The 27340-nt window shown below is 28.8% G+C and overlaps 1 protein-coding gene across 1 annotated transcript; it reads right to left on the minus strand.

Annotated features, from left to right (window-relative positions):
• Positions 1-17433: 17433 nt before the first annotated feature.
• On the minus strand, positions 17434-18872 carry LOC125866285 (transcription factor bHLH162-like). The gene is made up of 3 exons (XM_049546623.1): positions 18697-18872; positions 17896-18246; positions 17434-17658 (listed from the first exon to the last, which is right to left on the minus strand). The coding sequence occupies exons 1-3, from the start codon at positions 18829-18831 to the stop codon at positions 17437-17439; spliced, it is 708 nt and encodes a 235-aa protein (XP_049402580.1). The 5' UTR covers positions 18832-18872; the 3' UTR covers positions 17434-17436.
• Positions 18873-27340: the final 8468 nt, after the last annotated feature.

Raw genomic sequence — 27340 nt, forward strand, 5'->3', positions numbered from 1 at the left:
TTTTCCTTTTGAGTACTATTGTTAGAAAAAAATTATCTATGTTTCTTGTAACCTTTTTATTTTTTTTCCTATTTTGAGGAACTAATTATGAGAAGCTAAGTATATAATAGATTTCAGCAAAACATGCATCACGTTTCTCATTTAAAGAAGAAATATATTATAACGTCATGGTATGATGTATAGTTGACAAATTAGAATCGTCATAATAAAAATTTAGGTTTATATATAATAATATATTCAAAATTTTCTTTATTGTTTAGTCTTTAGTCTTTAGTCTTTTTTTTTTTTTTTTTTTTTGGGGGGGGGGGNATACAAGCACATGTTAATTGTTGGCTTTCTCAATTTTGATTTGATTTTTGTTTTTTTACTGTAAGTGAAGACTCAACTTGTAAGAAAAATGCACATATGACAGATGATATTGACACCAGGAATTCGAGACGATGGTTGTACTATTATGGAAAGGTAGATTTAAGATATATATTTTATCAATTTAATAATTAGGTTCTTATAATCGAAAATAGTTAAAATTTTAAAAATTATAGGTTCAAAATTATATATATAGTCAAAATTGTTACCAATAATCACTTAGAGAGATTTTACCCAATTTTAAAAAGAAAAATAAAACAAGATAGATATAAAATTAAAGTTCTAACCGCACTTAGAGAGGTGCACTCAATCATCATCTCATTACATGATAATTCGAGTGTGGGTTCACACATCCATATTTAATAAAAAATTAAAAAATATAACACTATTATATATGATTTCAGGAGGGTAGCATGGGTTCACGTGAACCCGATAACCCCCTCCTGCATACACCCCTAGATATTGATAGGTATCAACTTGCTAACTAATTTGTCTTTTAATTTTATTTTCATATATATTTTTGATAACGGAATAATTGAATCAAAATCGATAATTATATATTATATTATATTATATTAATTTACATTTTTTTTATATTCACTAATAAACAACCAAAATCTACTCGTAAATACTCCTACTCATGACATTGCTTGTAATATAGTAAAAAATACCAACTAGTAGAAGTGAGATTCACAATTTACTTTTCAATGATCAACATCTATCTGTAAGAATTAGATTCCTTTGTAACATATTTATTTCAGGTCTATTTTAAATTTTGTACGTCTCTCAAAAAATAATAATTAATATAAATATTTTACTTTGATTTCTATATTAATTTATGTATACAGGGTCTAGGTCTTAAAAAATATTTTTTAAAAATAAATAATTTATATTTAAGATAAAACAAAAAATAATTTTATTTACTATATCAAAACCAACAAATAAAAATTAAAAATTAAAATACTGAACAAATAAAAATAAATTTAAAAAAAGTATATACAATCCAGTGTAAAAGCACTCCACTTCGGCGCTGTACTAATTAGAATTTTGAACCTCTAATAAATGGTCAAGTCAATGTATATTTTGCATTTTGAACAAAGAAAATATAGTACGGCAAGTTTTTAAGAATTTCTTGTTAATTGACGGAAAGGCTTTACGATAGACAAAATTATATTTTATTTAATTATTAAAATAATTATTATTAATTATCTTTCTATTATTTATGATTTTCATATCCAAAACTCTGAGACAAGTGTTGCAATTGGTCCAAAACTCAATGGATAAATCGTCTTCGCCTTACTAATCGTCTATCTATTTCCACTTAGATATCATAGTTTGAGAGAAAAAATCTAAATTTGTCGAAGGATTTGTTCTCTCACTTCTTGTTGGAGGAGATTTTTCTTGAGAGGTATTAGAAAGGATTGAATTCGATGTCAAGTACAAGAACTATTGTCAAAATAGAAAAGCTCGATTAAAGGCAAAATTTGATATAATTCGTTATATATACCCTATAGTTTAGGTATTGCGATTTCAAATATTTGATAAAAGTCACGTGGAATTCTTTTGTGACTCATCACTATATGGATAATGATGAAAGAAGTTATTGAAGGGCCTTTTAATATATTTTATCTTTAGGCCATTAAATTTATTGAGCCACCCCAATGAAACACATCCTTATAAGAGTACTAATTTTATGTATTGGATTCCTGAGAGATCTACCATGTAGAGTTTTAACACCTTTCTTATAGCATAATCGAATGATACTAAAAGTGACTAAATTAGGGTTGTTCAAAGTCGATTTTTTTTATTGATTTATTGGTAATGGGTTATTGATTTAACGGTTTCCGACTTTCCGTAATGGTTTTAACTTTTTTATTGGATGATGTGATCTCAACGGAACGTCTGTTGATGAATGGTCCTATGTACCTGATAATGCATCATGCAAAGATGCAGGTCGCATGACATTTGTACATTGAATGCATGAGTACGTAATAGGATTGAATAAAATAAATAACGGAACTGAAAGACTGAAGGTACTCAACTGAAGAATAATATAAATCATAATGAAAATCATTTAAACTTTTTATGTAGGGATGCAATAATAGTAAATATTGAACTAATATATATATATTACTTTACTTTACTTTACTGAGGAGTTTTGTAATGACCCAAAAGATCATTTTTGGAAATTACTATTTTATCCCTCCCGATAGTTGTCCTGAGTCATTTCTGATCAAGTCGGTGAAGTTGATTTGAAAAAATTGAACTATTTGATAACTATATGTATTTAATTTACTGATAATTATTAAATAATTAATTTATTTAGTTGGTGATTAATGGGCCAAGTTCATAATTTAATACCCTATTTAACTTTGCCATGTATAAAAACTGAATTTAAGTAAAAAGGGTTTAATATTTGTAAATCAGAATTTATTTAATAAGGGATAAAAAAAATTTCCGGGAAAGAAAGAACCGTGGTGCAGTGATAACAAAAAGGCGTCCGACGTTAAATCGAAAGGGTCAAATTCAGGTAAAGATTTGTTCACAACATTGATTGATAATGGTGTATGAAATCAATTATATTATATTATTTAGTGGGGTAGAAAATAATTTGAACTGCTAGCAAATTTACATGTTCAAATATGTATACGGCAATTTAAGGTTGGATTGTAAAAATATTAATAATAGAAAAAGAAATAAAATCTAAGAGCATCTAACCAATGGAGGGATAATAATATGTTAATGATTATGAGGCTAACGATAGCCAATGATTGGCAGTGATTAGCCAATCATTGGGAGGGATAACTTCAGACAAGTTTTAAGTGATATTATGCAGATTTTAGTGGTTTTAATATTATTTCTCGTGGTTTAAAAATTATTGAATCTTCCTTATAGTTATGATAGTATTATATATGTACGTTTTGTTGTATTGAAATATCTAGTTAAATAGTATTGTATGAATATCATTAGATTTATGATATTAGGAGAAATTGAAACTTAACCCTTGACTTGAAATTTGGAGAAAATTGAAAGAGTTGACATGTTAATTGACATTTGACATCAAGATTTAGGAAGTTGATTATAGATGTGGGTGGGCTTTTATGGATCTAGGCAAGACATATAGTAATATGAGTGTTGTTAGTTTCGAAATCTTATTGTGATTATTAATGTGAATAGATTGCTTTGAGTTTGAAGTACAACGAAAAGGGAAGGCTAAAGTCCCGGAGTGATTGTTCGACTATTTGAGGCAAGTGGATTTCTAACCCCTTGTTAAGTGTATGAAATTCGTGTATTTCCTTGTAATATGTGTTTGGGGGTAATGAGACTTGGTGATGGGTTGACTTGTCCACATTGATTAATTCTAATAATGAAAAAGGGGTAATAAAAGACAATGTGATTAATTGTTTGTGCGTGATGTGTTGAGAATTGTTGGTGACGGTCATTGGTACGAGTACCGGTGTTATAAAGGGAAAGTTTATTACTATAAAATGTAGATTGTAATCCGAGAATGCAAAGCATATGAGTATTAGCTGATATATTATTGACTTGATTTATTATGTGTGATTGTGTTCTTTATTGAACCCGTATACTGGTGATAGCTGAGGTGATTACATATCATATTGATATTTGATTGAGATGCATCATCCTTTTTATTGAAATCATATTCTGCACATGCATTGACATGAGATTGAGTATAAGTTGGGCACGTGGAGATCGTCCGTGCGAAATTTGTTTGATTTATGATAGTGTGTTGAAATCATCCGCACAAACACGTGGAGATCGTCCGTGTCGGTATATGGACCTCGCGAGACCCCACATGAACTCTCGATGTATTTCCGAGGAGTATCATGTATACACGGTTGAGAGAGTACTTGGTATTTTGAGGCATATCATTTCATGGTGTCATATTGCATTGCATCTCATGACATCCTTCATTCTTGATGATTATGTGTTTTGTTGGTGGTTGGAAAGTACTTGATATTTGATTACCTCTATTTGATGAACTTGATCTTGTGTGTTGCTGATATTTGTGAGTGCCTTTTTGTGGAAGTTGTGATTGATGAATATTGAGTTTGTTGTTGAGGATATGTAATTTGTTAAAGTAATTGTTGTTGAGATGGGTGCTATGTAAAATGTGAATTGTTAGGTTGGGCTGGTTTTATGCAGGTTGTAGTTGTGGAGGTTCGGTTGGTGTGTAAGGAGTACCCGTATTCTATCCCCTTAGCTTGTGTTTAGAAGTTTACTTGCTGAGTACTGTGTGGTTTGGTACTCACCCCATGCTTCTACATTTTTGTAGGTTACTAGCCCGAACCCTTGTGATATTTTCTCTTCTCCTTGTCTGAGGCTTCTTATGGAGGTTTGTGAGGTAGCTGTTTTTCATTTCAGCGGACCTTCTTACCCTTATTTATGATCTTGTTCTACTCTAGAAACAATGTCATGTGAGACTTGTATTTTTCTTTTGATTCAGTTGTAATACTTTAGAGGTTTGTTCATGTGACAACCAAGTTTTGGGGGTTAAATTAAGTTGACCTTGTTTTTCGCGGTATTTTATAGTATTAGACTTTTATTCACGTTTTACTTTCGCATTCACTATATTAGTTGGGTTTTAGGCTGACTTGTCTTGATGGGATAAGACGAGTGTCATCACGTCTTTTTTGGGGTCATGACAAGTTTCTCTAACCGACAACCATTGTTATGAGCCTCGTGATGATACAATGTCTTATCCACGTTGTCAGAGTTGTCCTATACATTACCGGAGTATAGGACGCAACTGAAATACTGGATCCACTAAAAAGTATTCTTGAGGCAAGTGAGGAGTCGTCCGTCTTGCGGTACAATCCTATCTACGTTGACGGCACAGGTTATGGAGTTTGAGTTATCTGAAGTCTTATCCCAAATCGATGGTCAATACTACTCTAAAAAAATAACTGAATGCTCATGTAAAAATACTCAATGGGTTGAGATAATATCTCAAAAGACCTCTTTAAGAGGTAATTGAAGTTGTATTGAATTTGTCTGAAATACTTTCAAAACTCTTTATACTTTTATTAAAATAGTACTCTTTTTTCAATTTGAAAAATAATACATTCTTTAAGGGGTAACTGAACTTCTCTTTATTCGGATGAAATGCTTTTGAAAACTGTTTATGCTCTTCTTAAAATAGTAGTTCTCAATATATTTGGAACCATTTGTGTTCCCTTAAACTCTTCTCAAAAGATACTTTAAAATACTCTTGAATTCACTTTAAAATTCCAAAATCAATGCATGAAAATAAATGCATAAAGACTTTCAATAAAAATCTCACAACTAGGGTTAATGCAAAATATAAGCATGAACAATAATTCAAGGATATCAATGCATATAATATTGCAATCTCATAATATAAGAATTTAGAATTCAGAACAAAAATATGACTCATCTAAAAAATTTCATAAAACTGAGGGCAGAATCCTAGATTGAACTTTCCACTAACTGAATTTACATGTAGGTTGTGAGGAAGAACAAGTCCAACACTATGAATAACTTTACATACCCGAGAAGATGAGGCTGACTTGAAACCTTGAACTGAGGCTTGAAGCTGAAGATTCCTAGCTTCTTCTTTGAGAGAACTTAGAACGTGCAAATTTGACTTGTCTGAGGGTTGTGCGTGAATGAGAAGGTTATAAGGTCAGAGATAGACTTGGGGAAGTTAATTGAGGGTAAAAGGGTCAAGAATACCCTTCTTGGAATGTAAGAAAACCATAAAAATTAAAGAAAATAACCTTTCTATGAATCTCATCAACCAAATCGGCAATCTGGAGGTTTGCTCGCGCCAAAAATACTCGGTGTATTACCTATGAGGACATTAGATCGTCCAACTGGACAAAAGCTTAAAGTTTTCGGGACAATTCGACAAGCTAATTCAATGATTCACTAACCCATTTGGTGGATCGCCGATTGAGCAGGTGACATCGCCCAATTTTCCAACTTGGGTATGTTTCAGTAAAACAACTATAACTTTTACTCCGAACTCGAAATAAAGCAAATTCGGTAGTGTTGGAAAGAAGACTTGTAGACCTTTGACTTGATAGGTCATGGAACACCTAATTCCTTATATGCTGAGAGATATGAGCGTTTGAAGTTGACATTTATATGGACTCATGCGAGAACTTAGCCAATAAGAATGCTTTGAACTTTACTTGGTGTTTGAGGTCCCTTGTAGGGGTGTACATGGCCGGGTTGGTTCGCATTTTTCAAATATCAAACCAAACCATTTGTGTCAGATTTTTAAATCTATAAACCAAACCAAACCAATAAAACTCGGTTTTTCAACTTCGGGTTTTTTCGGATTTTTCGGATTTTCGGGTTTTTTCCGGAAAAGTATTCATACAAACATATAATTTACTTGTACTTCAAATATTTCTTTAGTCCTACCAAAATATAACTATCTAAGGTGTTTCTTAAGAAAATAACACAATATTATATGAGTAATGATACTAAAATATCCAACAAAAAATAATAATAATAATGAAATCGCGTAAAACAAATATTGCAAATTAACAAGTCATAATGAAAATGATCATAATTTAAAAGTACTAAATCATGCTAAAATAAGTTTAATAAGTATTAGTTACATGACTAAATATTAAAGGAAATTAAAATTAGATTATGTATTTGAATGAACCAATGTAAAACCATAGAACAAATATTCAATATTATTGTCATTCTTAGTGTTGAATTGATTATTTTTTTTCCTTTAGTATTAATTTAATTTTGATTTAAGCTTTATTATAATTATCAATATCTGTGGACTATAATCATTATTGAACCATTTAGAATTCTAAGTTTTAAACTTGAAATAATAATATATTAAAAGATAAAAACTATGAAAAAGTATAAGAAATATTTAAAAATTATATCAAAGTAAACAGTTTTATGTATAAAATAAAATTTTAAAATTATATATATAATGTCGAGTTGGTTTGGTCTCGGGTTGGTTTTTTTTTAGTTAAACCAAACCAACCCAAATATAGTCGGGTTTTTTTTTCCAATACCAAACTAAGTCAAACCAACCACTAGTCGGGTTTTTTTTCTCGATTTGCGATTTGGTTTGATTTTCAGTTCGATTTTGTACACCCCTAGTCCCTTGTGACCCTAGATCACTTTAGATATTCTTTATACACTTTGTAAATGACCTTAAAACACATAATCAAGTAGGACATCATCCGGCTCAAACTCATATATTTATGACGAGCGTCACAAATTTTAAGAGTACAGTTGAGAGGTGTTACAAAATAATTCGGATCTTACGTTAAAAAAATTCAAAGTGTTACATGTTATTTATAACTTTTTTCCTATTTCATTAAAGAATGGAGGAATTACAAATGTTAATGTTTTCTTCCATCAATAAAAATGCCGGAATAATATCATCTGACTTAATAAAGAACGATACAATTAAAAACATACATAATGACAATCGATCACGTAGTTAAAAGTATAGTTACTTCTAATATATACATTATAGATCAACACTTGATTACAAATAACACAAAACAAATATCAATATGATATATGAAGTATTCTAAATCCATTTTACTCCTAGATCAAATAAAATACATGTTCAATATAACATGAACTTTCAAATATTCTTTCTCAATTATCTTTTAAATACTTTTTTTTTTCAAATATTACATAATTAGTAATGTCCTAACAACTACTTAGATTCATTCGTCATGGCACTCCATGTAAAAGCAATGCCAATTTAGGATTTCAAGTCCCATGTATCCATTGACTTAGGCAAATGGATTTGGTAGAAAAATATTACAAAGATTGGACAAAGAAAACACATCATGTGAAGTTTCTAGGAAAATTTGGCACAAAAGTGGGGCAAATTAGACAGTACAATTTGTGATCACTATCTTCACTTCACTAAGTCAACAATTCTGACCAATCTCACTATATTTTCAATCTTTATTGTCATAACTATCTAACATGCATCACAAATATAAGTAATCATTATCACATCAATCACCTCCGGGATCATAAAAATATATTCATAATTTAATTACTAATACTTGATGCCGCTATCGAAATTTAACTTTGGTTCTAGTGTCGACCACCACATCTAGCACCAATATTGTGAACTATTACTATCAGTCATCACTACAAGACACAATCATTACCATTGCTTCCATCCACTAACACCTACCACCTCCACGATCCATCCCACCGCCCTTGATGCCAAACTATAAATCATCATTATTGTCAGTATCAATTACTATCATAATTTACTATCGTCAATTATCACTATTATTAACCAATATATTATTACTATCAACTATATATTACTACCAACACATTTTTGTTAATCACTGTCAATACCATGGTCAATCACCACAATTATGCACCAGACCAATCAGTACTACCACGGCAAATTACCTCACTATTTGTTAACCACTATCAATATCATCATAAATTACTATTACAAATCATCTTCATCATTACAATTACTATCATTATTGTCAGGGGCGAAGCCAGCCTTCTGTTAGGGGTTCATTCGAACCCCTTTCGACGAAAAATATTACTATTTATATATGGTTAAATTTATTTTTTATGTATATATAGTAGATGTTGAACCCCCTTCGATTAGTTCGTGTGCTTAGTTCTTCAGATTTTGAACCCCTTATTAAAAATTCTAGCTCCGTCACTGATTATTGTCAACCATTATCGTAACTATTTATAGTCCAAAACCTAGATAATATAGTTTAAAAAATTGAAATTTTTGGCTAATTTTATTTTGTAAAAAATATTGACCTAGCTAATTAAATGACTTTCTCATAAAAATAATTAAATTCAAAGTGATTATTACGAATTATTTCTACCTTTTAAATGATTATTTGAGTGTTGAATAATGTGTTTTAGGTCACTTCGTGTGGATTAACCCAATAATAGAATAACAATAAGAAGTTTCCTACAAATAAGTTTTCATTATAGGTGATGTACAAAATTTCCCTTTTGTGTGACAATTTTTTGTTTAGTACAAAAATCTGCTGATTCATTTTTTTCAAAATTAATTATTTTGTCTTTGAATCAGTTTTTGTCTTCATGAAGGTCTATTTTGTTAAGTTTTTAATTATTTGGAAAAACTATCTTATTAGACATATATCATATCACATAATTAATTCTATTTATATTTTTAAATAATTACATATATTATCAGTAGTTAAGAGTTTTATATCATATATTGAAAAAAGATACATTCAACTACACATATTCCTAAAAAAACACTATACAATTAAATAATTTCAATTCACGATTTAATATCAATCAACTCTCTCTCCCTCTCTCATCAGCCTCTCATCCCATGTCTTCCACCACCATTCTCTTTCTTACTTCCTTCTTATTTTCAAAAGTTAAATAAAACTTCATTGATTTACAAGGATTTTCTTAATCTACTTTTATGGCTAGTTATTCTTCGAGGAAGAAGTATTACATATTGGGGCAAACAGAGGCGTATCTAGAATTTCGGAAGGATGGATGCACTATTACGAAAAGATGGATCTAATATATAAATTTGATCGATTTGACCTTTACGTTCTTAATAGTGAACAGTTAAATTTTAAAAATTATAGATCCAACATGTATAATATTACTAGTTTTAAATTTTACTATACACATTTGATTTAATTACATAAAAAATTTACCGTGCTAATTTTTTTTTTAGCAATATTTAATGTTACACACTCGAAAATTTTGAAAGAGTAAAGCAAAAAAAAAAAACAAAAGAAAAATTGATTGAAACGACAAAGGTGTTACTGATAACCACTTGGAGGGGTGTTACTGACAAAAATAAGATAGATATAAGATTTAAATTTCTATCTTTGCTTAGAGAGATGCACCCAATCATCATTGTATTATTATATGCTATTTTTAACGTAGATTCACACCTCTTTATTTAAATATTTTTAAGAATATAACACTACTATATATAATCTAGAGATGTGAGCAAGAGTTCACGTAAACTCACGAAACCCCCCTCTAGATACGCCTCGGGGACAAATCGATTTGATATTATCCGAAAGTGGTAGAGCCACATGTAGTGTAGGCTGCCCGACCAATTGAATACTATTTCGTTCAAAAAATTATAATATATATACTAGTTACAGTAGCCCATGCTAGCACGGGCCCAACATATATTTTTATTTTTTATTTTAATTTATGTGACATTAATAAAATTTTAACGGACAAACAATTTTTTTGTATGTTCTTTAAATTTTAAGTTGTTGATTATTGTGGTTAATAATACTTTATATGTAATTTTCAATATTCTCTTTGTCCCAATTTATGTGTCATTGATAGAATTTCGAAAGTCAAGCAAATTTTGTATATGTCTTTTAGATTTTGAAGTTATTTAATTATTATGAGTTATAGTACATTTTACGTATATGTTACTTTTTCTATCCCAAACTAAGTGACATTAGTGGAATTTTGAGAGTTGATCAAATTTTTTGTATGTCCTTTAAATTTTGAAGTTGCTAATTATTGTATGATTTGTAGTACGTTTCATGTTATTTCAAATAATATATGTTATTTCCTCTATCCTAATTTATGTGACACTAAGGGGTCGTTTGGTAGAGTGTATTAGGAAAAATAACGCATGCATTAGCACTGTGTATTACTAGTACCTTGTTTGGTACTCTTTTCCAACCTATGTATAACTAATGCTTGCATTAGTTATACACTCTATTGTGTATTAAAGTGTGTATTGCTAATACCATGGATTTCTAGGTATTAGCAATGCAATGGTTTTAAGGCATGCATTAGATTAACTAATGACAAAACTACCCTCTATTAATAATAATAATAATAATAATTAATTAATTATTATAATAATAATTATTATTATTATAATTATTATTATTATATTATAATTATTAATAATTATTATTATTTTTGTAAAAGAATGTGGGGGTATTTTTGTAAACAAATATTTTTTTAATAGTCTTTATACAAGGCTTGCTATTTCCAATACATCAAACCAAACAATGTATAAGAAATAATGCAAGCATAACTAATGCAAGCATTACTAATGCTTGCATTACTAATGCATGCATTACTAATCCATCATAGAAGCATTATTCTTATACACTCTACCAAACGACCCCTAATAGATTTTGAGCATCAACCAAATTTTATAGATGTCTTTATAATATTTTAGGGTTTAATTACCTCTTTTTGATTTTTAATCCATTAATATGCTTTCTTCACAATTATCAGCAGAGCTACCTTTCAGTGTTGATGGTTTAGCAACATACCCTTAAAAGAACAGACCAACGAAAGCTTCCTCTTATTGCTTATTGTGCGTATTATTAAGTAAAAAGTATTCTAATTAATTCTACTAAAGATTCACTAATTGAATGCTGAGAGAAATTAATTAATGTGAGAAAAGTACTGAAAGAAAGACTTAATCCTACTCCATCCGTCCAATAATTATTGTCTATTATACTATTTTGGAATGTCCTACAATACTTGTCCACTTTATGAAATCAATAGATAGTTTTCCCCTTATCATTAATTATAGTCATTTTTTCAATTATATTTTTTAATACATTATATTTATTATATTTAAAGAATGATATAGTAATATTACTCTTTTATGTATAATTTCTTAAAAAATGTATAAAGTCAATACTGGAGAAATATTATTGGAGAGAGAATAGTTGATATCAGTCACCAAAGCAATACAACTAAGTAGTAATAAGTGGGGCCCATGTTTTCAGAAAGTTGTGTGAATTATTTGTAGTTTTAAGGGGACAAATTAGACCAATTGATACAAAAAATGAAATGCAGTTGCACTACTCCTTTAACTAACCAATTGAATTACATTTTTCATGTGAAATTACAAAAGTAACATCTGAGGATTTTTTTGTCAATTCCCATAAACGGGAAGCTCCTCACATTCACTCTTATTAATAGTAGTAATATAATAATTTTAAAAGTTAAATTAGATTGTATTAATTTGATATTTTAAACAAAAAATTTAAATATGCAAAATCTATACAAAAAGTACTATAAATTGTAATTTTTTGCATATGAATATGATTAAAAAACACATTGTAAAATATTAGTTAAAATTCTTATAGTTTGACTCTAAAAAGGAAATCATAACAATTAAAAGTGTATAGAGAAAGTAATAAATAGGTAATTAAATTTCAAGAAGTTTAAAATAAAAGGTTGAAAAAAAGAGTAAAATAGACAACATATATTGAAATAAATTGGCCCAAATGAGGTAGGTAATTAATGGTGTAAATTGTCCAATAATATAAATTTTAAAGGTACAACCATAAAAGAAGAATGTACGACACTATTTAAGCACATATCATCCAACACTTGTCATGTGCTAAGTAGTAGATATTCCCACTTATTAGAAAGAAATATATATATATAAATGGGCCCAAATGAGGTAGGTAATTAATGGTGTTAATTTTAAAGGTACAACCATAAAAGAAGAATGTACAACACTATCAAAACACATATCATCCAACACTTGTCATGTGCTAAGTAGTAGATATTCCCACTTATTATTATATATATATATATATATATATATATATATATATATATCTACTAATAATATATAAGCCACAATAACCACACACCTCACGGTCGACATGCCTGCCTGACATTAAAAAGGCAGGGTAATATGGGTATATACATTAGTATTATGCTTAACTACGGTTGTACTTCGCTGCTTTACGGCGTATATTCTCGTCAGTTGACATAAAAGCCCATCTGTATTTTATTTTTTACTTTGCTTCAGCCGAAAATTTCTTTGATTTTTCATGCATGTGGGCCCATTTATTCCTCCTATTTCACACCTGTAACCTGTTCAATCTTGCTTTGCAAATTATTCCAAGTCTCTTAATAAATATGGAGTCCACCTCGCAATTCCATTCCATTTCATTCTCTTTAATTACTCAATTTATAATATTGCATTTTATAAAGTATATATATTACAAAAATGTTACGTATTTTCTTGTTCTCTCTTCTATTTTATTTTATTTGGCTTGCTTTCTTTTTAATTTATAGTATACTCAAAGATTACGTTTAAGATACTACAAATTATTATAATTAACAACTTAAAATATATTATTACAAATTTGAAAATACATAGTATACCCTATAAATTACAATAATTAAAGACTTAAAATATGTTTACCTGAGAGGCTACAAACACAGTATTCTTAAACACACATAATTGGTTAAAAACTTAAAATACTCTATTATATATTTAAAATGACGTTAAAATTATTATAATAAAATTACGTTAAAAGCGTTATAAATCACAATAATTAGTTACTTAAAATATTTTTTTTAAAAAAATAGGAAAAATTTAGTTGACTTTTAAAATTCTTGGAAAGCAGCTGTTCGTCGACATGCTTGCTTCCATAGCAAGGGAAAATATTGAAAATTTCTTGATTTTACGCTGAAATAATATTGTACATACTTTAGAATTGTACTTTCTCTTTATAGGACACAAAAACCAGTTCACAAGTTACTATTTTCCTTTATTTCAGCCGAAAAGTGGGATTATTTCCCATGCATGTGGGGCCCTTGTAACTCTCTATTTCGCTTCTTTCCAATTTTCGTTTCACTATTACCCAAATGCCTCTTAATATATGAACCCCACTTGAGCAATTTTCATTTCCATTCTCTTTTGTGCCTCATGACTATTTCTTCAAAAAATATCACTTTGTTTATTTCGTGGAAAATTAACTTTTTGTAATTTAATTGCTCAATTTTTTGTATTTTAGTTACAAAATATATTAGAGGTAATATTTTTATTAAAAAAATAAAATTTAGAAAAAGATTTAATTGAGTGTTGAAATTTTACCGGTGTCACATGAATATAAATAGATGGAATAACATATATTATTAAAAATTACGTAAAAATATTATAAAAATCACAATAATTAGCAATTGAAAATATTTTAATTTGCTCTCCAATTTCATAGAGTATGTCCCATTTACATTGAAACAAAAGAAGTATCATATATTATTTGAAAATGAAGTGAATGCTTATTTCTATACGCGTGTCTCATAATAAATCATATAAATATTTATGCTGCTATGGATCATTTGATTAAACATTGAAAAAGAGTTAAATTGATAGAGTAAGAATCTAAAACAATTACAATTTTTTTTTACGTAAAATACTATAAATGACGACTTAAAATATTTCAAAATCATATAAGAAAATTGACCGACTCTCTAAATTTCATTCGTGTCACATAAGTTGGAACCAAGAGAATAACATATTATTTTAAAATTATGTAAATTCAATAGGCCACAATAATTTACAATTTAAAAAAATATCTACAAAAATTAAACAATTTTATGTGTCACATAAATTACAACAAAATAAATAACATACGTATAAGAAGAGGGAATAGCACACGCCTCTCCGTCTCCGTCAACGTCAACGTCAACGCGTGTGCTTCCCTGAAAATAGCATTGAATTGGAGGGGCATTTCGGACATTTCAGCGGTCACAGGTTTATCTTTCCAATGCATCAACTGGTAATTTAACAGGTAACTGTCTTCGTTGGCTGAGATCTCATGTGTGCAGATCATTGAGCTTTATGGCTAAAAAAGTGATATGCAGTTGGTACAACAGAGGTACGAGCACCAACTTTACACCTCTTCTTGTATTCTAAGAAACATCAACTTTTTACTTCATTTGATCACTCATTACCAAATTGATACTTACAGCCAAAGCAAGCACTTCTAGAGGTAAGACATCCTTTTGTTAAAGGCAGCGGCTACATTTTCTCTTTGAGAAATCAAACCACTCGATCTCTCGGAATGCATTCACTGTTGTTATGTTTTATTTCTGTTTAGGATTGAGATATAATTGATTGCCTCAACCTATCGATTGTTAGTGAAAATCCGCCAACATATCTATCAATAGAGAACTCTGCAATGTTGATGGTGACTTCCTTATTGTTCATCAAAAAAGAAGTAAGTGTTCATCAGTCTGTCAAATATTTTCATATGTGCTTTGGAACTCTTTCTTACACTCTCTCTCTCTCTCTCTCTATTCATGATGTAGAGCTAGCTGTGCATTGCGGAAGATCCCTCGCTGAAACTTTTGGAACGAACTCAATTTCAACTTCCTGATCTGGGACCTTAGAAAATGCAAAACTACTTGCTATTGATAATATGCATTTGAATATGTATTTAGGTGCAAGTGATCTCACATTTACGCATTCATTGAAATGCTTCATTCTCTCTTCACTGAATTTCCTTTGCACTCACTCATGTTTGTTTCTCCTGAAGAGAACATCATCTGCCCCTCATAAACTGATCTGATTCTTATACATATTTAGGCTCCTGTTGGGCCTGGGCAACGTCCGGGCTGCCTTTACTAGTATATATATATATGAATCAAAGTTAATTTTTATATCTCGGGTCTACTGATAAATACAGCAAAAAAATGGACCACTTGTAATTCTTTGCCAACGAGAGTGGTAAACATATATTCATCTTTAATTATAATTTATATATTTTAAATTTGAATTTTTTTTACATAAAGTCGTTTTGTTAGAGAGTGTTTTACCTAGCTTCATTATGTAAATTTTTCAATACAAATTCAAATTTAGTCAAACTCTAATATAAATATCAGATAACGATTAAAAAGCTAAAAACGAAACAACTTATTTTTTTCATATTTTGTATACGATGATTTATACCATGTTATGCCTTCCTTAACATGCATGGTAGAAAATCACAAAAAGATGCTCTAGTCACTTACAAGAGGACAAAATGGGAGAAGCTAGTAGTTATGACTTGTCACATCAATTATTGAAATGAGATTTAAATATAGGTTAGTATTGGCTACATATTTGGTGGTGTTGTATCAAGAAAGTCCTAGGCATATGATTGATATATTATTTAATTAAATTAAAGTTATGGTAATTCTTTTTTATTATTATTATGAATTTCTTTGTTAAAAAATAATTGTTTACCCTGGTGACTCTTAGACATAATTGTGTCTTTTTACGAATAATTGTTACTTATATTGTTACATTGAATAATATAATCGTTTTTATTATTTCTTTGTTCTTATTTCAAATCCAATTTAAATAAATTCATATTTGATTGAATTTTTTAAGTTTATATTTAAGATCAATCGATTTTGGATATTTTAAATGTTTGATTTTGACGTTCAAGTCTTTTAAGTCAGGATATAATGATTAACAACCTTAATCCATTAATAGAAGATGTGAGAAAGAAGAAAAACTTATATTATACTCCCTCCGTTTCACAAAGAATGACCTCCTTTCCTTTTTAATCAGTTTCAAAAAGAATGACCTCTTTCCTTTTTTGGTAACATTTTACTTTTTTGCTTTCCACGTGGCATGTTTAAGAGTTAAGACCACAAGATTAAGGGCAATTTTGTACATTTGACATAACTTTAATTTAGGACCCCAAGATTCAAAAGTCTTCTTTATTTACTTAAACTCCGTGCCAAGTCAAACCAGGTCATTCTTTGTGAAACGGAGGGAGTATTTGATTTAGTAGAAAAGTTTATATTGGACTTAATGCTATAATTAATAGGGCTATAGCGTACAAATTTGTTGAACCTTTGAAAATTAGACTTATTAATATTGAATACATATGATATAGATTGAGCTAAATATAAGTTATTTCTAAGGATTATAATAAAATTTATAACCATGCATGATTTTTTTGTGCAAGAAGTTAAATACCTAGTTGTACTGATATATAATGATATCTTAATTCTTGACGGTATTTGAATTAAACAATGATTAACAGACTACAAGTTATTTTGAACATGAAATAATAGACATTATGAAAATAAAAATTACAAATCATACTAGAAAGTAAAGGCAAAGAATTTGATTACTATAAAGGTAACAACCTAAATTACAAACTAAGACTGAAAAAGATTAATATATATACCGTAAAAACTTTAAAATTTGAAACCAAAACCAAATCAAACCATAAAATATCAATTATTTTTTTTCGGTTTGATTTGGTTTTCGATTTTTCGTGAACACCCTACAACTTAGAAAAAGCTAGGAGTTTCATAAATATTTTCCATATGACTTGCTATTGGTGGTAACTCTATTGCATTAAATTCTATAAGTCCAGATTCAATAATGTAGTCCCATAGATGTTGGTTTGATTCAATGTCATTGTTGCAAGATGGTCCATAAATCAACTCCTTCATCTTATCACAAAGACTTGTTGCCTTAAATTCCATTGGTGAACTTTTATTGATTTGCACCTAAAATAGATCAAATATTAAATGTTAGTTTTAAAATATCTAGTTTGAGTTTGATTTGCAAGAAGTTGACAACCACAACAAACAATATTTTCATCAAACCTACACATAACACATTGCGCTTTCACAATCAGATATAAAATTTAAGACATATGAGCTTCTTTAAATATATTTTGGCTTTAGACCTCCAATTCTATTGAGTCGCTCCTGTGTCCAAACACACAGTTGTAATATACTGACCTTAGTTTCATGAGAAATCTGTAGAGTAGAGTTTCCATTGAGTTTAAAACTTGTAGATATAACTTCAACACCTTCCTTATGGCACAACCTAATGATGTTATTAAAAGTGGCTATATTCTGAAGGCCATTTATTAAAACCACGACCATGTTTGGGCCCATTTGATGGAATTCAATCTGAGGTGGTGACTTTGTGATTGGGCCGGGCTCATTAGTTTGATTGAGTGATTGGGCCTTCTTTGGGCCCATTTTCAATTCTTCCAAGTGCTTCTTGTTCTTCTCTAAGTTCATTTTCAAGGTTTCAATGTGCTTCACTGCTGCATCTATTTGATCAGGTACTGTCATTGTTGTTTCCTGCAACACGCAAATTGTATTAGAAGAAATATATAAACACAGAGGTGGATTCAGGAATTTGAAGTTTATCTGTTCTGGAATTTCAGTTCTTTTGCATCATTGTATACAAAATTTGAATCAAAGTTACTGAATTCTACAGAATGAAGTTACTAAAATATATACGTAGAGGCGGATTCAGGAGCTTCCATGCATGCACAAATGATATATGTTAGCTAAGAGCATGTGATCATTAATCCTATGGGTAAAGGAGAATATATAACAATTGGATACATGCAATGCAGAGGCGGATTCAGAATTCAAGATTCATGACCTAATTTTCCTTTTATTGGCTCAGAACTCTTATATATGATAAGAAATGGAGATGCATCAAGACGGTATTTTTGAACCAAAAAATAACGTTGAGGACATTTTTTATCCAACAGACGTAATTACGAAAGCATAATAACTAACCTTAGAGGAAGAGGAATGAGTAGGGAGCATGGAATGAAGTTGATTACATAGATTCTTCATATGATTCCTTCTATTTTTCTCCACATATTTCCTTTCCAATTTTGGAGCTAATTTAGACTTCAAGCGTCTTTCCATTTTTTTTTTCTGTTTGAGTACTATTTTTAGAAAACTATAAGTTAGTTTAATTTCCAACAATTTATTATAAATTGTATAACTCCTTTTTATAGATATATATACCACAAAGGTAATCAATCAATCCCTTGGGGTCAACAAGAACATGTTGTAGACATAAAAATAATTAGCAATGTTGAAATTAGTACGTCATATTTAATTCTCAAGATACTCCGAATTTAGAATTTGAAATTTATAAATTTCTATAACAGACTCGAGATTCAAAGAAATATAAGTTGGACGTGCTTATGAAACTTGAAACACGTGTACTTTAGTCTCAAGTCTTTCTGTTTTTTTTTTTTTTGGGGGGGTCTTGTTTTCTTTTGTGGGGAGCTGGAACAGTAGAGATATTACGTAAAAAATGTTGATATTGTTGAATTTACATTTATATCACGCGTATAAAATCATTGAATTATCTAGGAATTAACTACTTTCTAGTGAGGGTTGAAAATAACCTTTTTGTTTTACAAGAAAAGGGACGACCTGCATTTCCATAGCTTGTACATGTAGTGGCGGATTCAGGATTGAACACCCACCATTGAGAGTTTTTGTAGCCCCTTAACCACCTGCATTTCTGCAAGGGGTCATTTGATTGCCATAGGAAGTGAATTATAGTGTCAAATTTCTAAATTTTAACTGTAAATTCGAACATTAATTTATCTGAAATAAAATTTACATATTTAAAATTATATAAAGACTATTATAAATCACAATAATTGATAATCTAAAATATATAAAAGGTTTATTAAAAAATCACGTTAATAAAAAAATTCATTTGACTCTCAAAACTGAATGATGTCACATAAATTAGAATGGAAGGAGTACAATGTTTGGTAGCATTTTAGTTGTTCTGTAAAAATTTAGCATGCCAAGTTATATAGTGTGTGGTACTAATTTACAATCCCCATAACTAAAACTTGTATAAGTTATATCAACAACCAAACGACCCAAAGAAAAATATTTTTTTCTAATAAATAAATAATTTTCTTACTTATTTCTCGTATTTTAACCTTATGACTCTCAATAGATTATGATTATCCTAGTGAATCTTACTAAAATGTTTCTTCCATCAGCGGAACCGTCAGAATATTTTGGTGTAGTTATATATTATTATCGGAAAAGGGTTTAAATTACCTTTAAACTATTCGAAATAGCTCATATATATCCTTTATTTATGTTTGAGATCAAAACTACCCTTGCCGTCTATGTTTTGGACCATAAATATCCTTAAAACGTTATCTTTTCATATGTGCTGACATGGCAGTCCACCTGGGCAGTCCAACATAGCAAAAATCTCTTCCTCTCAATTATCTTGTTCTTCCTTGTTCATCTCTATCACAATTTATTTTTTTAAGAAAAAAAAAATCAAAAATAGTTCTTTCATCGTTCTTCTTTGAGTTATTGTTCGGACTTTGAAATTCCAATTTCGTTTGAGATAGTAGGTGTGTGTTGAATGATCGAGTTCATTATTTAGGTTTTGATGTCATCGAATCTGAGGTTGAAAATATAATTCTCATGGTTGAAAGATGTTGAAAAATTCTTAAAAGTCATTTTTTTGTGTTGAAACTCGAAAATAGCTACTCATTTGAAAGCTTGTTGGTGAGAAATTTCTAGCCTTTGTTGGGTTTTTGAAGTGCAAAAATTTGAAGAGATTTAATTGAATGTTACTAAAAATTGTTTGGATATTGCAATTGAAGCTGGAAATTGACATTTAACAACTGATTTTTTTAATTTGAAGATTTGAGTTGAAATTCCAAAAAAAAAAAATATGAAAGAGTTCTTAAAAGCTTGAAAAATCTAAAAATCAATTTTGTTAATCTATGACCCCAAATCCCCAAACAATGAACTCGACCCTTCAACACGCAATTATATACAACCTCAAACAAATTTTAGCACACTTTGAAATTGGAGTTTTAAAGCACGAACAATAACTCAAACAACAACAATGAAAGAATTATATTTGATTTCCTTTTTGTGACAGGGATATTGAACAAGGAAGAATAACATTATTGAGAGAAAGATATTTTTGCCATGTTGGAGTGTCTGGGTGGACTGTCATGTCAGCTCTAATGACAAATATAACGTTTTAAGGTATTTGTGGTCCAAAACATAAACGACAATGATAGTTTTGATCTCAAACATAATTAAAGGGTATATATGAGCTATTTTGAATAGTTTAATGATAATTTTGACTCTTTTCCGTATTACTATTGACTTAATAAAAAATTGATATAATCAATTACAACAACGGTAGCATAAAATATTTTTAAAGAATAGTTAATTCTAAAATACATATAGTAGATCAAGCACTGATTATAATAATATAAAATAAATATTAATATGGTTCATCAAATAAAAGGTAATATGCCCTCTAGGAGAATTCCTATGATTAAAATATCATTAATAAAAATGCATAAAATTTGCTAGTCTTTAGTCCATACTCCATAGTATATAGCAAGAATTTCTAGAAATATTTTACTTATACAAGGTTTATCTTTGAATTTGACTAACAAATTATGAAAAATATTTTTATCTATACCAAATTAAACACACTCTACACACCTATGCCACCATTGAAAGATGTATTTATGAATATCACAAAGAGTTTATACATATATAAATAAGTTAAGGTAGTTTATTTTGTAAAGACTACTTAGCCTTATGATTTTTTTAAAAATTTCTCATTTGGTGTTTGATGTTTGCATTGGAGTTTTAATTTTATTTGAATCGTATATTGCAGCTTCTATTAGGAGGCAACACTTCCAACATAATTTTTTTCATATCTATAACTCGAACTTGAAACCTCTGATAACCTCATCAAATTTATTTGCAAGACGAATTGTAATTATAACTTGAGGCCACCCGCGTATAGTCAAAAAGCCACCTCATGGTCTAGTGTGAGTGATACCAATTGTTTACCTTTGAATTAAATTAAATTTCTACTAAGAATTCAATACCTTTGAATTAATTTCTATCAAATTAAAAGTGACAGAGATATTTAGGATGTCAACAGTAACCAATATCAATTTCTTTATAAAGGGCCCAGTCCTTTTATAAATTGACTTGGCAACAACAACTATAGATTTAATTAGAAAATTGTCATATCAAAGATTACCTCGAGTTTGGGGCAAAAAAAACATAACATGGGATTTGTACTCACGACCTTGTCTATTTAATCAATATTTTACTATCACTTCGATCGTTAAGAGGCGTTGATATCGTACGTCAGTTCTTTCTAGCGTACATTATTGGATTGAATAGTTAATTTGTTACCATATGTTAACTAGAGGCTGATATCATAAGTTCTTTCTACATTATTGTGTTGAATACTTGATTTATAATATAGTACGACTCAATTGATTAATTGACGATATCATAAGTTCTTTCTACATTATTGTGTTGAATACTTGATTTACAATATAGTATGACTCAATTTATTAATTGACTTGGCATTTGGCAACAACGACTATGGATTTAGTTACAAAATGGTCATATTATCAAAGATTACCTTGAGTTTTGGGCAAAGAAACATAACATGGGAACTTCCTACGAATTTGTGGTCACCACCTTGTCTATATAATCAATATTGTTGTCGCTAGTCACATCGATATTATCAATCACCACTAATATATCGCCAACTGTATATCATTGTGATTGTCAATCACTACTGGAGGCATTGACGTTGTAGGTTCTTTCTACATTGTTGTGTTGAATACTTGATTTGTTATAATATGTAACTTTTAGGGGTGTCAAAAATGAGCTCAACTATGTGTAACCCGCTTAATCCGTCAAGAATTTTAAGGATTGAGCACAAGATATATAATTTGTGCATTGGGTTCAATCTTAATCCATTCAAACATTAACTCATTTTAAGAGAATCTTCAATTGAGCCCAATTTAATCTCCAATTTCAATCTGTTTTAAGGCTCTTTATTTGCATTGATGTAATATATGTTCATATATTGAAGGTATGAATTACTATCTATTTTATATCTTTTAAGATTTATTCATCCATTTGTAACTTCTTTTTTAAAACTTTCTTGAGTTGAAATTTCCAAATTGTGGTTATAAAACTTAAATAGCAATATATTAAAATTATTGAGATTAATTGGGTCAAATTGGGCGGGTCAAGACTCAACCCATTTTTAAGCCCATTTGAGCCCAACCCCTTTGAGTTCAAAGTAAATTTGGGTGGGTCAGGACCCAACCCAATTCCTATTTCAACCCAAACTAATAGATTCTTTTGATAATTTATCGTTAAAAAAAAGGGAAAATTTTCAAAACAACAATATTTTAGCATCTAATAGGACCCCTTGTCAACACTTTCAATGTTTATTTAAAATGTCAATATTTTGGTTTGTTATAAGGCTGACTTTTGTATTTATTTAATTTGAAAGAATACAAATTTTTAACAACATAGTGGAGAAAATAATGGGAGAATATATTTTTTAAAATGTAAAAATGCTTAAATATCTAATCAATTACTATTGGAGTCCTACTACGTGTCATCTCTCTCTTCTTCATTCAAACCCCTTTCACCATTGTTCTAAAAAATTTCAATATCCATTTTTGAATAAATCTAGTGAAATTGAAGTGGAGTTTTTCGTTGATTTGCGTCAGTTTTATTTGGATAAGAAACTATTGAATTAATCGATCGATATTTCAAACTTAATTCCATCGATTTCCTTTAAAGTTCAAGATTACCAATGAAAATAAAAAAAAATTGTCAAGTATTGTTTAAGTTTCGATTATTATTTTTTTGGATGAAAGTAATTGGATTTGTGTATGTATTTGACATTTTGTATCTTAGTTTAATTTTAATACAAAATTAGTATGAATACGAAATTTTTAGGACGAAATGAACTTGTGTTTGACTGTTTATTTTTAGATTTTTAAACTGATTGTTAAATCTACACTGAACGTGTGGAGCTTTTTTAGGTGGACTTGTAACATAAAAATCATTTGTGTGCATATGTTGAAATAATGAATACAAAATGTATTATTCATTGATACATAAATGCATTTTGAAAAACAATATAATATGAGACATACTAATAGACACAAAAAAATAATAATTTAAGAATATACTAATACACAAAACAAGAATACAATATGGAAAAGACAAAAAAAATACAATCTAAGAACATATTAATGCACAAAATAAGAATACAATCTGGAAAAAGATAAAAAAAAGAATACAATTTAATAACATACTAATACACAAAACATGAATACAATCTGGAAAAAAAAAAGAAGACAAAAAGAATACAATTTAATAACATACTAATACACAAAACAAGAATATAATCTGAAAAAAGACAAAAAGAATGCAATCTAACAGCATACTAATACACAAAATAATAATACAATCTGAAAAAAGACAAAAATAATATAATCTAAGAACATACTAATACACAAAACAATAATACAATCTGGAAAAGAATATATAAACATAACACATATATTAAACAACTACATAATGGAGCTAATATAATTCTTCATTTGGCTACTACTAATTTGGGATACATAATGGATCTAGTAGAATACAATTTTCTTCATCACTAACTCAGGATATATAATGTAGCTAAAAACACAAATACTTTATGTATTTACCTGTATAATCAGGATAAAATCTTTCAAAAGATTATATTCAGGAAAAAAAATGATATCTCAAAAGATACTTGATGAGATTGTATTTACCTATATAATCGGGCTAAAATCTTTCAAGAATATATCGAATGACTCGTGAAATTGCTTTAAAAGTGGATTTATTTATAAGAAATTTTGTAGGAGATAACAATGGTGGAAACAGAAGAGAGGGAGTAGAGTTTTTGGGGTAAAAACATAGAGTGAAGAAATAGGGTTGTGGGGACCTTTTTTTTTTTTTTTGTTAACTTTTAACCGTGTAGTGGAGTCATAAATGTAGTAATAATTATATTAGGATAGTAAAATAATCACACAATTATATTAGAATACATTATATTTGCTAAAACAATGACATTATGACATTTTTAATATAATATGGTAAGATCCTTGGAATTTATGGTCACCATGCACACCAATTATATATTACTAACTACCGTCATTATCTTTAATTATTACACTAATCATCAATTATTATCACACTAATTACCTTCAGCGATGATCACAACTATTATAAATGTCAACCACCACAACTATGATAAGAAGCCTTTTGAATAAGCGAGGCTTTTCCAAAATAAAAATTTGCATGAAACATCAAGCAAAAATAAAAATCTATCTTGATGTTCCAATTTTCTTGGAATATATTATTTAGTGTTTTAATTTTCTTTTTAGTCTACTTTGAAAATAATGTCTTTTTTCTTTATTGACAATTTTGAAATTCTAACATTCTACATTACACCTTTAAGATCAGATCGAGATATATTAAGTTCAAGACGATAAGATTCAAAAATCTTTTTTACATTTTTAAATTTCATATCAAATTAAAATAAAACAAATAAATTAAAATATAATGAGTATATAAATTAAACTAGTGATTTCGTAGACGTAACATTTGTTGAAAAAAAAAACTTCATAATTTTGCGGCAAGCAAAGAAAAGGTTTTATATTTGAATCTCAACTTTGAATAATTAGGTTAATAATAACATTATTGTAAATGAATATTGAAATTAGTTATTTAAGTTAAAATTGGATTACTTATAGAACTAAATGCATTTATTATGTATCGATACTCCACTTGTTTTTTTGAGTGAATAACGCGCTTCACTTCTCATTTGATTAATTATAGAACTAAATTCATATATGTACAATACTCCACCTTTTTTTTCAATGAATAACACGCTTTATTTATCATTTGATTGATTAAGAACTAAATTCACTATCAAAATAAATATGTTTTAATTAAATACTTGTATATGTATGAATACTCTAGTTTCTTTTAATCCATAGTGCGCTTCACATCTTATTTAATTAACTATAAAATTACATTAATATGTGTACGATATACTCATTTTTTTCAATGAATAACGCATTTCACTTCTCTCTTTTTGCTTCAAGCCCCATGGACCTTGTCAAAACTTTATTATGAAAATAATAATGTATTTATTATGATTATGATAAGATGTTGACACAAAAAAATGACTCAAACGACCTGGTCAACTTCAAAAATCATTAAGAGTAGGCCTAGATACTAATTAACCTTCTTGATAGCAACTTTAAAATATCTCAAAGACAGATGGCACGTCTGACATAAGGACGGATCAGGTTTAATTGAGTTCATAATTTTTGAGTGAAATATAAATATATGTATAAAAATTTACTATAATTGAAATAAATAGTAGACATGATGCATTCATAATTTTTTATATATAATCATGAGTCCTATGCTAAGAATCTTAAAAGATTAATGAATTCATAAGATTTAAATTTTGAATTCACTTCTGCCTATAGATAACATTGATCCACCTATATAAAATTAAACTCATAAAGAAATATCCGTACCCCTAAATAGATTTGATGGAAAGAACCATATTAAAGATGACATTGCCTTTTGGAAAAAGAATAAATGACAGATTCAAAATTTTCTCTAAGATGTTTTAAAAATTAAAAAAGCAGTGTCAGATATTGAACTTGAAATCTCAAGGTGATGAATTTTCAGTTGTCTAAATCACTGAGTCAATCACTAATTTTGTGATAAGAGGATTCAAAAATTATATACACATTATAATTTTTAAAATATCTTATATATATATAATGTAATTTTTATTGAAAGATTCCGATGAATACCCTCGCCCCCTTCTAGATCTGCCATAAAAACATATCGTGGAATAATTGGTGTATTGACCATAAATTCCTAGGAACCTACCACGATATGTTTCTTAGGAGTAGATCTTATTCACTTGAATCATGTTTTGTGTTTTCTCCGGTAAACATGATGCATGAAAATAATACTAATGTATAATTAATTATGATAAGATGCCTGGTCAAGTTCAAAAATCATTAAGAGTAGGTACGGATTCAATTGAATTCATAATTTTAACGTGGAGTGTAAGATTTTATGTAAGAAAATTTATAAAATTGTGATAAGTAGTAAACATGAATCCATAATTTTAAATACTTCTTTGTTCATTTTTATCTGTTCACTGTCTTAAAAATAAATTTTCACTTTTACATATGTTTACCATATATAAAAAAAAATATTTTTTATGTTTTACCCTTAGCATTAATTATTTTTTCTCAAATCATTTTTCAAGAACTAATACTAAACATCAATTAATAGAGCTAATGTGGTAAAATAATTATATTATTTTTTAATGGATGTGCCAAGTTCAAATGCAACAACTAAAAGTGATCGAAGGAAGTGTATAATACAATACATCATCCGTTCTTGTATTTGTAAGTTAAAATCGTCTGATTTAATAATGTCACTTAGATTGAAATGAGTTTGATTAACCAACGGATCATTACTCAACTCATTCAATTCTTATTAAGTT

The sequence above is a fragment of the Solanum stenotomum genome, chromosome 5 (genome assembly GCF_019186545.1).
Source record: "Solanum stenotomum isolate F172 chromosome 5, ASM1918654v1, whole genome shotgun sequence".
Taxonomy (NCBI): domain Eukaryota; kingdom Viridiplantae; phylum Streptophyta; class Magnoliopsida; order Solanales; family Solanaceae; genus Solanum; species Solanum stenotomum.

Excerpts from the sequence above, each read along its gene's own strand:
- LOC125866285 (XM_049546623.1), bottom strand. The coding sequence starts at position 18,831 with ATGGAAAGACGCTTGAAGTCTAAATTAGCTCCAAAATTGGAAAGGAAA. Across the intron at positions 18,247-18,696 it reads CTCATTCCTCTTCCTCTAAG|GAAACAACAATGACAGTACC; the intron begins GTTAGTTATTAT and ends TGCGTGTTGCAG. Across the intron at positions 17,659-17,895 it reads AGATTTCTCATGAAACTAAG|GTGCAAATCAATAAAAGTTC; the intron begins GTCAGTATATTA and ends GATCTATTTTAG.